The sequence below is a fragment of the Tupaia chinensis genome, unplaced genomic scaffold (genome assembly GCF_000334495.1).
Source record: "Tupaia chinensis unplaced genomic scaffold, TupChi_1.0 Scaffold000668_1, whole genome shotgun sequence".
Lineage (NCBI taxonomy): Eukaryota > Metazoa > Chordata > Mammalia > Scandentia > Tupaiidae > Tupaia > Tupaia belangeri.
This window is the reverse complement of record NW_006160190.1, coordinates 448,140-461,209: the sequence shown is the minus strand read 5'-3', so window position 1 is coordinate 461,209 and position 13,070 is coordinate 448,140. Positions and strand designations below refer to the sequence as shown.

The 13,070-nt window shown below is 40.6% G+C and overlaps 1 protein-coding gene across 1 annotated transcript in view; it reads left to right on the top strand.

The window, feature by feature from the left end:
• Positions 1–11,252, top strand: part of LOC102468250 (vomeronasal type-2 receptor 116-like) — a 21,066-nt gene extending 9,814 nt beyond the window's left edge. Inside the window, exons 2-6 of the mRNA XM_014592169.1 lie at positions 146–437; positions 2,955–3,341; positions 6,971–7,198; positions 7,992–8,115; positions 10,333–11,252. Of these exons, the coding sequence (XP_014447655.1) occupies positions 146–437; positions 2,955–3,341; positions 6,971–7,198; positions 7,992–8,115; positions 10,333–11,252 (1,951 nt within the window). The remainder of the gene's footprint in view (positions 1–145; positions 438–2,954; positions 3,342–6,970; positions 7,199–7,991; positions 8,116–10,332) is intronic.
• Positions 11,253–13,070: the final 1,818 nt, after the last annotated feature.

The window sequence follows — 13,070 nt, the reverse complement described above, 5'->3', positions numbered from 1 at the left end:
TTTCAAGCCACCAGGGCCAGGAAGCAAACTGTAGTCAATCATGCAGAAGTCCAAGTGCCTTAACCATCACACAATCTGCTGCCCCCAGAGTTTTTTTAAATTATGTGACTTAAATATTCTGTCTGATGATGTCTTCTCTGCTCAGGTGGTTCTGGAAGAATTACCAATATGTATTGGCTTTTCTCTTTGTCATTGAGGAGATTAACCAGAGCCCCCATCTGCTCCCCAACCTTTCCCTGGGCTCTGATCTCTACAACGCCTTTCCCACTCAACAAAGGACCTTGGAGAGTGCTGTGGTCTTACTCTCAGGAGGGAGTCAGCCTCTCCCCAACTACAACTGCAACAGAAAGAAGCAGCCTATTGCTGTCTTCTCAGGAACCACATCAGCATTTGCAGCTGAGCTTGGAAGCCTTCTGGAGCTCTACAAAATCCCACAGGTAAGCACGGTATCAGTTCTGATTGGTGATGTCTGGATCTTTCCTAATGTCATTTGATCTCATCTGACCTGCAATCACACCATTTAATTATACCTTGAGAGTTATAAAGGGATATCTGGAATTTTCTGAGTCATTAGAATGCCAGAGTCAGTGTGGAAGGACAGTGGGAAATGACAGAGGGTGAGAGGGAGAGGTAAACCAAGGGTAAAATAAAAACGAGTAAAATATTTAAGAAACAAAATGGAAAATTAGCTTTCAAAGATAATGTGTGTAGTAATATCTTTGACTGAGCCAATCCACAGGGTATTATTCTAAATGAGAAAATTCCTTTTGTCTTTTGTAATGATATACAGTGAATGAACGTAAACAAAAATTGTGTTTAAGGAAACAGATAAATAGTGAAAAGGATGAGGGGGAAAAAGGCGGTACAGTGGAGGCCTGAGCCTCAACTCAAAGTCTTATAGGAGGACAGTTCATCCAAGTCCTGCCACGTGTAGTACTGACTACTGACACCCCTCAGTTGTATGCCTCCTAGGAAAGATTCACAACACAGTAATCCACTCCAACATAGACTAAGACATCATTGGGGACATCCACAGGACAATGATAGATGTAGAAATGACAAGTCCTGGATATCGACCCTCTATTGAAAACAAAAATAAAGAGACATTCCATCCCAGGACATGTCAAAATGAGCTGCCTCTCAATTACATTTGTGGTTCATGAGGCCCTGTGCCCAGCAGATCCTTTTCACACCCATGCAGGTCAATGACTTGGGGTGAAAGCCCTCCATAACACTCCATATACAGCTTCCCACCTCAGGGAGTCTTTGCAGGGACACTCTCTAACACAATCATTTGTCAGCAGAGGCATTATGACAAGACAGACACAGGCAATATAATCTTAAGTGAATCTTATTCTGGAATAATTATATTGGGTCACCAGAAGAGTTATAACGCATTATTGCAGAGAAAAACAAATATACCTCAGGACTTTTCCAATGACTCAACATTTCCAAGAATCAGAGAGGGTCAGTCCTAAAGACAACATAGGTTGTGTTGTGGTGATCAATTAAGTCCAGAGTATCAAGAGTAAGTCCAATAAAGACTGAGTTCAAGCCAGTCCATGGATGGTACTTGGAGCAGCTGGATCCCCCAAGTTCAACTGTCTGGTTCAAGTGTCAGACTCAGCAGCTTCAGAAACAAACACACTAGGCACATGAGCATGCATGTCTAGAAGTCTAACATGAGGGAAAACAGAGGGGAAGGGATTGCTGCATGATCATTCCCCATGGTGGGTGTGGTGGAAGTTGCCTTCTCTCTCTCTATTTCTCTCATGAGCACACTCATCATCTGGCAAAAATAAAATACATAAAAATTAAAGTTTTAATTCTATCTCAGGATTTATATCTAATTTGACTTCTAAGGAAGTAATATGTTATTGCATAAGACCCAGGATGGAGACATCACCACCGCCTTGGTGGTGCCCCATCTTCATGAACTCCACTTCACCTTCAGTTCCCACAGCAGGAGATGCAGAGCACATAGGACCTCACAGTTTTTATTTCATGGTTTTACATGGAAGTGTTAGATTTGACCTGGTACAGTCACATTTCATTTCCTAAAAGTAATGAGGCTAGGAAACTGTATTTTATGACCAGACTAACAGAACAAAATCTCCTCTACTGTAGTCTTTCTCTTTGGCTCTTTTGCTTTCTAGTCTCGTTATGTAGAAAGTTCTCTCTTTTCCCATTCAAAAAGAAGCAGCCCCATGACTTTTTACCATCTAGTCTTTTCATTCCTGCCATAGAGTATAGACATTTGGTATGTAGTGAGAGGGGATATACAGTGCCTCTCTTTAATAATCTGGCTTCCTTCACCTACTAGTAAATCTTCCATATTCCCCCACTTTCTATCAAATGCCAGGGTCGAATTGTTTTTAATGACTGATTGGCATTCCGTTTTGTCTATGTGCCACGTACACACTATATGTACATTTTCAATCCATTCATCTGTTCAGGGACATTTGAGTGGTTCTTGTCTTAGCAATTATGAATAATACTGCACTGGATGGCATGTGTATGGATGTTCAAGTGTTTTTCCAACTGAGCTCATTTCTATTCATTGAGTAAATACCCAGGAGTGGAACTGCACGATAATATTGAGAGGGAGGGAATCCAAGTGAAAAAAAGAAAGAATCAAAGCATTTAAAGGACACAAAAATAGGAAATTACCTGTTGATGTGTAAATGTATGGTATTAGCTTTGACTAGACCAATATACAGTGTATTCAAATGCAAGAATTCATTTGGTATGCTGTAATGATACACAGTGCTTTAATGTAAACAAAGAAATAAATGAATAAGTCCATAAATGGTCATCCATAAAGTCATGACTTATTTTACCTATGTTTTTCTTTCCAAAAATGCATCATGACTTTTGGATAACCTAAGAAATAAATAAATGAAAGGCCCCAAACACCCAAACTCGTAATCACGCTATTTCATTTCTTATTTCAGATCACGTATGGTCCTTTTGATCCCATCCTAAGCAATAAAAACCAGTTTTCATCACTCTATCAAATAGCCCCAAAGGACAGTTTTCTGACCCTTGGGCTCATCGGGCTATTGCACCACTTTGGCTGGACATGGGTAGCACTCTTCGTACCTGATGATACGAAAGGGGAGCAGTTCCTTCAGGATCTAAAAGCACAGATGCTTAGACAAGATATCTGTGTGGCCTTCACAGAGAAGCTCCCTATGACTACAGGCTTCGGTGTATATCGCGATTTCAAATTCGTGTTGAGGATCAGAATTTCATCTGCAAATGTGTATGTCATATATGGTGATTTAGGGAGCCTCATGATCTTGGACCAGCTGAAATATGTTAATTCGGCATCAGGGAAGGTGTGGATCATGGGAAATCCCCACCGACCGTGGTGGGATTTTATTTTCCGTAACTCCAAGAACATACTTCCCTTACTCCATGGAAGCCTTTCATTTTCATACCAGAAGAAGGAAATCCCTGGCTTTAAGCAATTCCTCAGGACACTTAACCCATACCAATACCCACAAGATCTTTACTTTACTCAATTCTGGTTACTCAATTTCGATTGCACAGTTCATGGATCACACTGCCCAGAACTTAGAGTCTGCCCATCAAATTCTTCCTTAGAGTTCATGGAAGACAAGACTGACATGCTGTCCCTGTCTGACTCCAGCTATTTGATCTACAATGCTGTGTACGCAGTGGCCCAAGTCGTCCATAAGATTCTTTTGGAAAAAAGCGAAAAGGGATGTCCAGGTGGTACAGAGCGGCCTCTGCTTCTTCCCTGGCAGGTAGACCTCCCCACTTTTAGGGCATGCCCTGGGCACTTCATGGCATCTGGAATTATCTTATTAGCAGACAAGATCATGAACCTGTAATTACTGAAAAAGCAACACTATAGGTCAAAATGAAAAAATGTTTCTGTCACATTGGGGTGTTGTGTTATTGTGCTCTCTGATGGAAGATTTCTACCACTTGGGGCTTGAGTAGAAATTGTATCGGTAAAAGATTTACTAATATAGGATGAAATTATGTAAAATATAATAAAAGACTCAGGGGAAAAAAAGAACATAGATCTATGGCCAGAAAGTAGAATAATAGTTAAGGCACTGGATCCCACATGGCTGATTCTGCAATTCGAGTCCCAGACATGGAAGGTTTAAAAACATAGGGTGTGTATGTGTGTCCAACATCTCAAGAGGAGAATTGAGAAAGGATTGCAGTGTGGCCATCCCTGATGGGGGTTGATTTCTCGCTCGCTCTCTCTCTTTCTTTTTCTCCAAAGATTACACATGCCTCATGGCAATAATCTAAAATAAAGAGGGATATATGAATATATCTCAATATTTATTTCTACATTTCCTAGGAATGTATTTAACTCCATAAAATACTGACATATTGACTCTACATGGATCCAGCTATTTCATCCTCAGTGAAGTACACGGCGTGCCTTATCCCTTCATATAATGTTTTAGGAGAGAACAGAAAAACATCCTATATGTTGCTTAGAAAAACATGGAAAAGTACGTCACAACTTCCCTGACAACCTAATACTACCCTATATTTAGTCTAGAAAATTATTTTTAGACATGACTGTTTTGACAAAATATACAACAGTCATGAGGGCAGAGACCATGGTCCGATTTTTAAATATGGCACCATTTAGTGTTCATTGCAAGCTCAGAATAGCCGACCTGGTTTATAACTCACATACAGAATGTATTTTTCTAGTCCTGTGCTGATACACAAGGACCAAATATGCTACATGAATTCCTTGAATAAAACAAGCAATTGTAATATATAGACAGACGTAAATACAAAGGTAAAAACTAATATCGGAAAGTGTGTGGGGCAGCAGGTGACTTGGACGTAAGGTTCCGGATTCCACATGACCAACTTCACTGCTGAGTCTCAGACCAAGCAGCATGAAAAACAAAGCAAACAAACAACACAAAAACAAAAATGTGACTTAAAGCAGAAAAAAGATGAAGATTCAATTCAAACAGTGGGTCCATGAACCTATCTACAGGTCAAGACAAGAAAAAAAAATCTTTAAATCTTAAAACAAAGCATAGAGGAGGTCTGTAATGTTTTACTCAAAACTCATAAAATTCTATTTTACCAAAAAAAAAAATTGCACTGGGCGCATGTGCATGCTTGCACAAAATTCTGAGAGGTGGATAAAGGAGAAGATATTGAGGCATGGTCATCCCGACGCCCAACCCAAGGGGGCTGAATTCTCACTTTCTTCTGTCTCACTCTGGCAATCACGGTTACTCTATTAAAAACCACTAGATAAAAAGTTTAATTTACCCTCTAATTTCTATTTGTACTAGCTATAACAATACTGATTTGCACTCTGAGGTTGCCTGGAGGTGATTCTGAAAGATGCTAGCAAGATGGTACTGATGATGTGATTATAGACTGTATAGAATACTTCTATGCCAAGAAATTAAAAGTTTAAATAAACAGTTTTATGAAAATAGTTCTTCTTTTCCACACTAGAGTTTCATTATCTTCAGAAATTAAAAAGTTAATGCGCTTTATTAAAATCCTCCTCAGGGGCCAGCTGTTGGCTGGTGGTTAAGGCAGCTGGTATTTTCTCACTTTTTGCCTCTTTCTCTGCGTCTCTCAATGACGAGTATATTTGCCATTAAAAAAAAAAATTAAGTCATTATAATTCGAGAGTTCTAAATTTTCCCTTTCTGGGCTAGATTGCACCCTGCAATATCACGTGACAATCACCAATAATAAGAAGAATGATAAAATGGAAAAGAAAAAAATACACTTTATGACCTCTTTTAAAAGTTTTAGTAGGGTGTCATTGATAGTTTCAAAATCACAGCTATTTAATGTATACATTTCGATGAGTTTGGACATATGCATACATTTCTACCATGTTCACAAGTCTCAAGGATTTTTTTTTTGAGACAGAGATATTTGCTATAGGGCATGTGCACTAACCTGAGAGCAAGAGATACAGAGAGACAGAAAGAGAGAAATCACCCACCAGGGGGATAGCCACGTCACAAACCCCTCTCATCTCAGGATTTAGGCATGCACGCACTTGCACCCTGCATGAGTTTTAAGGCGCCTGGTCTGGGCCTTGAACCATGGTCAACTACATGGGAGTTCAGCACTGTAACCGTTATGTCATCTCCTGGTCTCCGGTCTCAAGGAATTTAAAGTATTTATTCTCTTGTGTCTTTTTCTTAGTTGTTCATTTGTTTTTGCTGTAATGTATTTGCACTCACTGAAGAGAGACACAGAAAGACACATGGAAAGTGAGAAATCAGGACCCAGGTGGATGGACATGCCAAAGTCCCTCCTCCTGCATTCTCCTCTTGAGATTTTGGGCATGGATCCACATGCCCCCAGAATGTATTTCAAGCTGCCACATCCAGGACAGAACACAGCCTCCTTAACCTCTGCACTACCTGTGCGCCCCATTGTGTTCCCTTTGAAAAGTACCAAGATTAGTTTCCAAGAAGCCCAACCAAACACTGTTAATCAGGATTGTAACAGAACCCATGCCTAAACTACCTTCTGGAAACATCCTGAAATTTCTCTGGTAGAATGGCACTACTTTCCCAGTCTTTTCACGGGAGGGTAGAGTTTATTTCACAAGAATCTATGAGATGGAGACCACCTGAACAAAACTAAGACTGATCCATCAGTAAATAAATAAACACCCTAAGCATAGGGAGGCGTAAATGGGAGTACTAAAGTGACCAGCAAGTGGCTTGGTGATTAGAGTGCTGAATTCCCACAGAGCAGACAGCAGTTTGAGCCCCAGACCTGGAGGCTTGCTTTCTCACTTTCTCTCTCTCACTTTCTCTCTCCTGCAAACACATGTCCTATAGAAAAAAAAAAAAGTTATAAATCAAATTAAATAGTTTTTAAAGAAAATAGCAGTACTTGATGAATGTGGAATTTCCACATCTACATTAAATGCACTTCCTGTTTACAAATTATGCCTCTCCTCCAGCTCCACTCATTTCTGAGGAAAACTGCATTTACAAACAGCGCTGGGGAAAACATGTCTTTTGGTGACAGTGAGCACTATATGACCCAGTATGATATCCAGAACCTGGTGAAGTTTCCTAATGACAGTTGGATGCTGGTTAAAGTAGGAGAGTTTGTCTCCAAGAGTCCACACGATCAAGATTTGGTCATTGAAAAGGAGATGCTGAAATGGCCTGATGCATTCCAAGAAGTATGGCCCGATTTCTATATCGAATTTTTATGGTGGTGTGAGGGCCTGGTGGGGCAGCAGGCATGGCATGTTCTAGCCATATGGAGAGGTGTCTGGTTTACATGTAGAAGCCTTGGTGTTCACGACAGTTGCATATACACTTGCATGTGATTGGGCACTGGGGGTGGATAACTGCAGAGCGATGGGGAGTGTCTGCCTCTCTATCATCCCCTAATATAAGAAGCACATCAATAAATTTGAACAATTTAAGACCTGTGGCTACAAAATGCCATACAGGTTAGGTTCTTTGAAACTTGCAGCTTGAAAATTATGCTGGGCACCTGTGTTTGCATGCCCTGAATCTCAAGAAGAGAATTGAGAAGAAGGGATTGGTTCTCCCAGGGTGCAGAAGTGGCTGCTTTTTCACTTTCCCTTCACTTTTTCTGTCTCTGTATATGGCGCAGTCATGTACACAACAGAAAGAAATTTTAAAAAATTAAAAAGGAAAGAAAATATGTCGCATAAAATGGTTAAATAAGGAGAAAATAACCCAGCGGTTGTTGTCAGTCTGTATAAAATCAACTCATCAGGTACCACCATAATATATGTTAAATAATTTAGAAATAAAGAAGACAGCTACCATAGCAACTCATAGTTGTACGTCTCAGTAATACCAAGATGGTACAACCTGGGGAAGACATAGGGAGGGACTCATGCTAAAGGTCTACATTATTGCTTATGAAGGGAGAAAAAGAGATGTCTGTCACAACTGCTGCTGATCCACGTACCAAGCATGATTTTGTGTTTCCCTCAGACTCCTTCATCCGTGTGTACCCAGAGCTGCGCTCCTGGATTCAGGAAAATTGCACAAGAGGAAAGACCCATCTGCTGCTTCCTTTGTGTTTCTTGCCCTGAGAGAGAGATTTCCAACTGGACAGGTGGAACATACACAAGTCCCCTATGATAATGTCACTCACTGTCTCTCAACAGAAGGGAAATAAGGACACGGGGGCCAGTGTTCTCAATCCACGTGTTCACTCATGTTTTCAATATATGCATATTATGATGCTGATAGCTGCCATGTAATTAGTTAAAACTTTGACTGGCTGTGCGTGTCCGGTTAGGCTCAACTATGGCCCATGATTCCAAAGGATGCCTTCACCTAAATCCAGTACTGGCTGAGGCAGTCTCACTTGAGGTCTGATGGTGACTGTGCCAAAGTCTACCTATGACATGGCAGGTGTTGGCCAGATGGTGGCTAGGTGGTTAAAGCAGCTGAATCACACATGACCATCTAGGTGGTTCATATCCTGAACCTAGTGACTTATAAAACACTCCAACTACACAAGAGTGCATGCCCCAAATTCAAAAGGAGAAAAAGAAGAGGGATTGCAGTGTGACATCCCCCCATGCTGCTTTCTTTCTTTCCTTCTCTCTTTCTCTCTGTCTCTGGTGAGCACACATGTCCTCTACCATATTTTTAAAAAACAAAACAGAATTAAAAAACCAGACTGGAATCTGTGTAATCTCCAGCGCTATCTGTGGGCGCCCTGAAGATTCAAAATGGATTTTTTAATATGTTGTAACCACAAAGCAATTATAAATAAATATTATGGAAATACTTTCTTTTTTTCAACCATGTCCTTTTATTTAAAGAGTCTTTTAACTATGTTTATTCATAATTATTACTATTTTAGTTTGAACAGAGAGAGAGGAGAAGTGAGAAAATATATTTTAAAGACTGAGAACTCAGTATTCTAATGACATCCAGACTCTGGCACCTCACAAATAACTGTTGGCAAGGGATATATTTAATAAATTATATATCAAACAAAATGTGATATATTAAAATACAAAATGTACAAAGATTCATTAAACATGCTTCCATTTTCTGAATATAAAGAATGAATGTTGCAATGATCTAAGTACTCTCATAAGTACTGTGCAATTACAGTCATCTAAACACTAGAAATCATTTGATATTATTTATGGCAGGCTAAATAGATATTATGAGATATACCAAGAAAGAAAACATACCCTCTGAGGGCCGATAGGTGTCATGGTGGTTAATGGGCTGGACTCCCACATGGTCAACTGCAATTCAATTACTGAACTGAGCAGCTTAAAAATCGCACTGATGAGGCTGCAAGTACATGTGTGTGTGCAGTGTCTCAATGTGTGTGTGCCCCAAATCCTAAGGGGAAAATGAAGAATAGGGATTATCAGGTGGCCATCTACTCTATGGGGTGATTTCTCACTTTCCCATGGTGTGTACTTATTTGATTACCACAAGTGCAGAAACCCTAGAGCCCAAAGTAAAAGGGAGGAAAAAGACTTTAAAAGAAAAAGAAATAAATTTTTTGCTATGTAAAGTAAATGTGTAAAAATGTAAAAATAAATAAATGAAAGAAAAAAAGAAGAAAAAAAAGAAAAAGAAATAAAGACTTCTCTTTCTCATAAAAAATTTGTAACACGAAACGTATGTATAAGACAAGAAAACTAGACAGGAACAAAGAAGTCTGGATCCAACATACACTTACTTTTGTGTGCCGGATATGTTTCTGAGACAGAAGTCAGAAGTTATGTTGGCTCTATGAAAATAAATGGACATCTCGAAAGAGAGAAATTTGGGAGAGGATTAATCTTCTAAATTCTAAATTCTTCTAAAATTATTTATTATTGCACTAGTACTATCTAAGAATAATATTAATAAGACAGGTGAAGCCAGATTTCTTGTGTCAGAAATGTAGAATCTTGGGGCCTTCAGGTAGAATAGTAGTTAAGGCGCTGGACTCCCATGGGGTTGACCACAGTACCAGATGCTGCAGCATGAAACTCACAATGATCATGTTTATGCGCGAGCCTAAAATCTGAAGAGAAGAATGGAGGGGAAGGGATTCCTGCAGGACCATACCCCAGGGTGGTTGATTTCTCACTTTCTCTCTTTCTTCTTTAAAAGGAGTGTCTGTGATATATACCAAAAAATTCTCTCTTTTAAGAAAAAATGACATGTAGTATCTCAATCCACTGTGTCTCATTATTACAATCAAAGGCAGTCTGGACTCACAATGACAGTCAAAGTGATTATCCTCATCAACATGGCGAACACTTATGGTTTGTGAAACTGAAATGCTGAATCTCTGCTTTCTCCCCAGATGCACAGCAGTGTTTCCCATGCCTACCTGAACAGTACCCAAACAGTGAGAAAACTCATTGCCTCCCTAAGCCTGTCACTTTCCTGGGCTTTGAGGATTCTCTGGGAATGGCTCTGGCCTGCATAGCTCTCTGCTTCTCTGTGGTCACAGCTGTGGTTTTGGGCTTGTTTGTGAAGCACCGAGACACTCCCATCATCAAGGCCAATAACCGGGCTCTCAGCTTCACCCTGCTCATCTCCCTTCTGCTCTGCTTCCTCTGCTCCTTGCTCTTCATTGGCCATCCCAACACAGCCACCTGCATTCTCAGACAGGTCACATTTGGGCTGGTGTTCACTGTGGCTGTTTCCACCATTTTGGCCAAAACCATGACTGTGATTCTGGCATTCAAGGCCATGACGCCTGGAAGAACACTGAGACGTTTGTTGCTGTCAGGGGCCTCTAACTCTGTCATTCCCATCTGCTCCCTGATCCAAGTGATTATCTGTGCAATCTGGCTGGGATCCTCTCCCCCTTTCGTTGACACAGACTCGCACTCTGAGCCCAGAAGCCTCATCATCGTGTGCAACAAGGGCTCAGTCACTGCCTTCCACTGTGTCCTGGGCTACCTGGGCTCCTTGGCCCTGGGGAGCTTCACGGTGGCCTTCCTGGCCAGGAACCTGCCTGAAACGTTTAATGAGGCCAGGTTCCTCACATTCAGCATGCTGCTGTTCTGCAGTGTCTGGGTCACCTTCCTGCCCGTCTACCACAGCACCAAGGGGAAGGTCATGGTGGCCGTGGAGGTCTTCTCCATCTTGGTCTCCAGTGCAGGGCTCTTGGGCTGCATCTTTGCCCCCAAGTGCTACACTATTCTGATAAAGCCTGATAAGAACTCTATTAAAGGTTTAAAGACCAGAAATATTTCTAGAAGAAATGAGCCCTGATGTCTTAAGACCATTGTATATTTTGGGGGATTTAAATAAAAATACCATCCTTTTGCATAATAATATTATAAAGTAACTAAAACTGATTTCACTTTTTGCATCTATTATATTGTTAAATTAAAAATAAATAGATAAATTAGAAAACTTTGTCAAGATCATTTGAAGGGAAAAATGGTAGAAGAAAAATGATACAAAAGGAGGAAGAAAATGCTGTGTCAAGAATAGATTTCTCTTTAGTAATCTGACATCAAGCCATGTAATTAGGAGGACCTGGTGCCGGAATTAACCAGGCACAGAGAGCACAGAAAATCAAACTTGCCTAGGGGATGAGTGCTTAATTGTGTGAAAGTTTGGCAATGTGAGTTTATCTAATTTTCTCTGAAATGTGGCCTACTTCTTCATAAATCATGAAAAGCCCATTTGTTCTAGAAGGACACCGCAGGCCCAGAAGTGATAGCAGACATAGTAGCAAAGTGTCTTCTTTAGGTTGCACAGGGATGATCAATGGCCGCATCATTTCTTTCCCTTCTTCATCAAACGTCATACAGAACCATGACGGAAATACAGAGCCCCATTTAGAAAGAAAGTCTAAAATGTGTTTCTCTAGATTGTCTCACTTCTGTGTTAGCTACTTTTTTCTTTCTTTTTATTTATTTATTTATTTATTAGAGTTCTGAAGTGACCTGCTGCACTAAAATCTAAATCAAGGTAACTCTGGGAGACATTGAAATAGGCAAAGTCTTTTTAAATCAGAGCCTCCAAAGCACCAGTAATAATTTCAAGAATAGACAAATTAGATGACATGAGGTTAAAAACTTTCTGCACAACAAAAGAAACAATAATTAGATTGAATTAAGAACTCTCAGAAAGAGATCATTTATTTGCAAAGTGTGCCTTCGATAAGAGACAGATAACCTCAATCTTTGTTGCTTGCACAGAGTTTCTGGAAGTTTTTTAACAATACACTTATGTTTTTGCTGTTTAACATCAGGTATTTCTAACCCTGCCACATCTCCCTTAGAAGTTCAATACAAACACCCTCAGCCCCTAGTGGACACAAGAGTACAGAGACTGCTGTCTGAGAATGGGGTGATCCCCAAAGGCTTTCTGGACCATGATGAAATCAGAGGACACAACTGAGAAGGAAAGTCTAAAACATGTTTCTCCAGATTGTGTTATCAACATGGGGGTGACAGGTGCAACGCTCCAGGGTAGGGGGATTCCCCAGAGCTCCTGGATGGGACTGAAGTGAAGCAGTGAACAGATAGGGAAGCCAGAGCTCCTCTCATCACAGTGGCACTAAGAGAAAGGTCTAAGCACTGTGAGGTCCCTTGTAAATGCCATCTTTTGGCCTCCACCTGTGCCCTTGTCTGGCACGCCAGTCTGTCATGTATGCATTCTACAGGCTGAGGGCGTTCAGTAATATTGGGAATCGGCTGTGCCCTACACAGAGCTGGATTCTTCCTGGAAGGGGCTCATTCTTTAGATCTAATACACATACATCTTTTCCTCAGCTCAGCCTACACGTAGGGTTTGTCTCTTTGTTAGACAGTGACATGTCAATCTGTCAAATTTGTCTCTTCCTAGTCCTGCAGACTTTCCATACCACATGTGAGCTGACATTTCAGAGCTGTTTTGAACAACATAGGCCAACTGTCTGCACAGATGGGGACCTGGTACTGGGTGGGGTTTTCCCCTTTTACGCTTTGGTTCCCAAAGAGAGAGTAGCCTGGCTATCTTTTCTGAGGAAGCCAATTCCAGAAGAGAAAATCAAATAGTTGTTCTTGCTTCTAAAATGGTTAATTGTTGGAAAGGGCA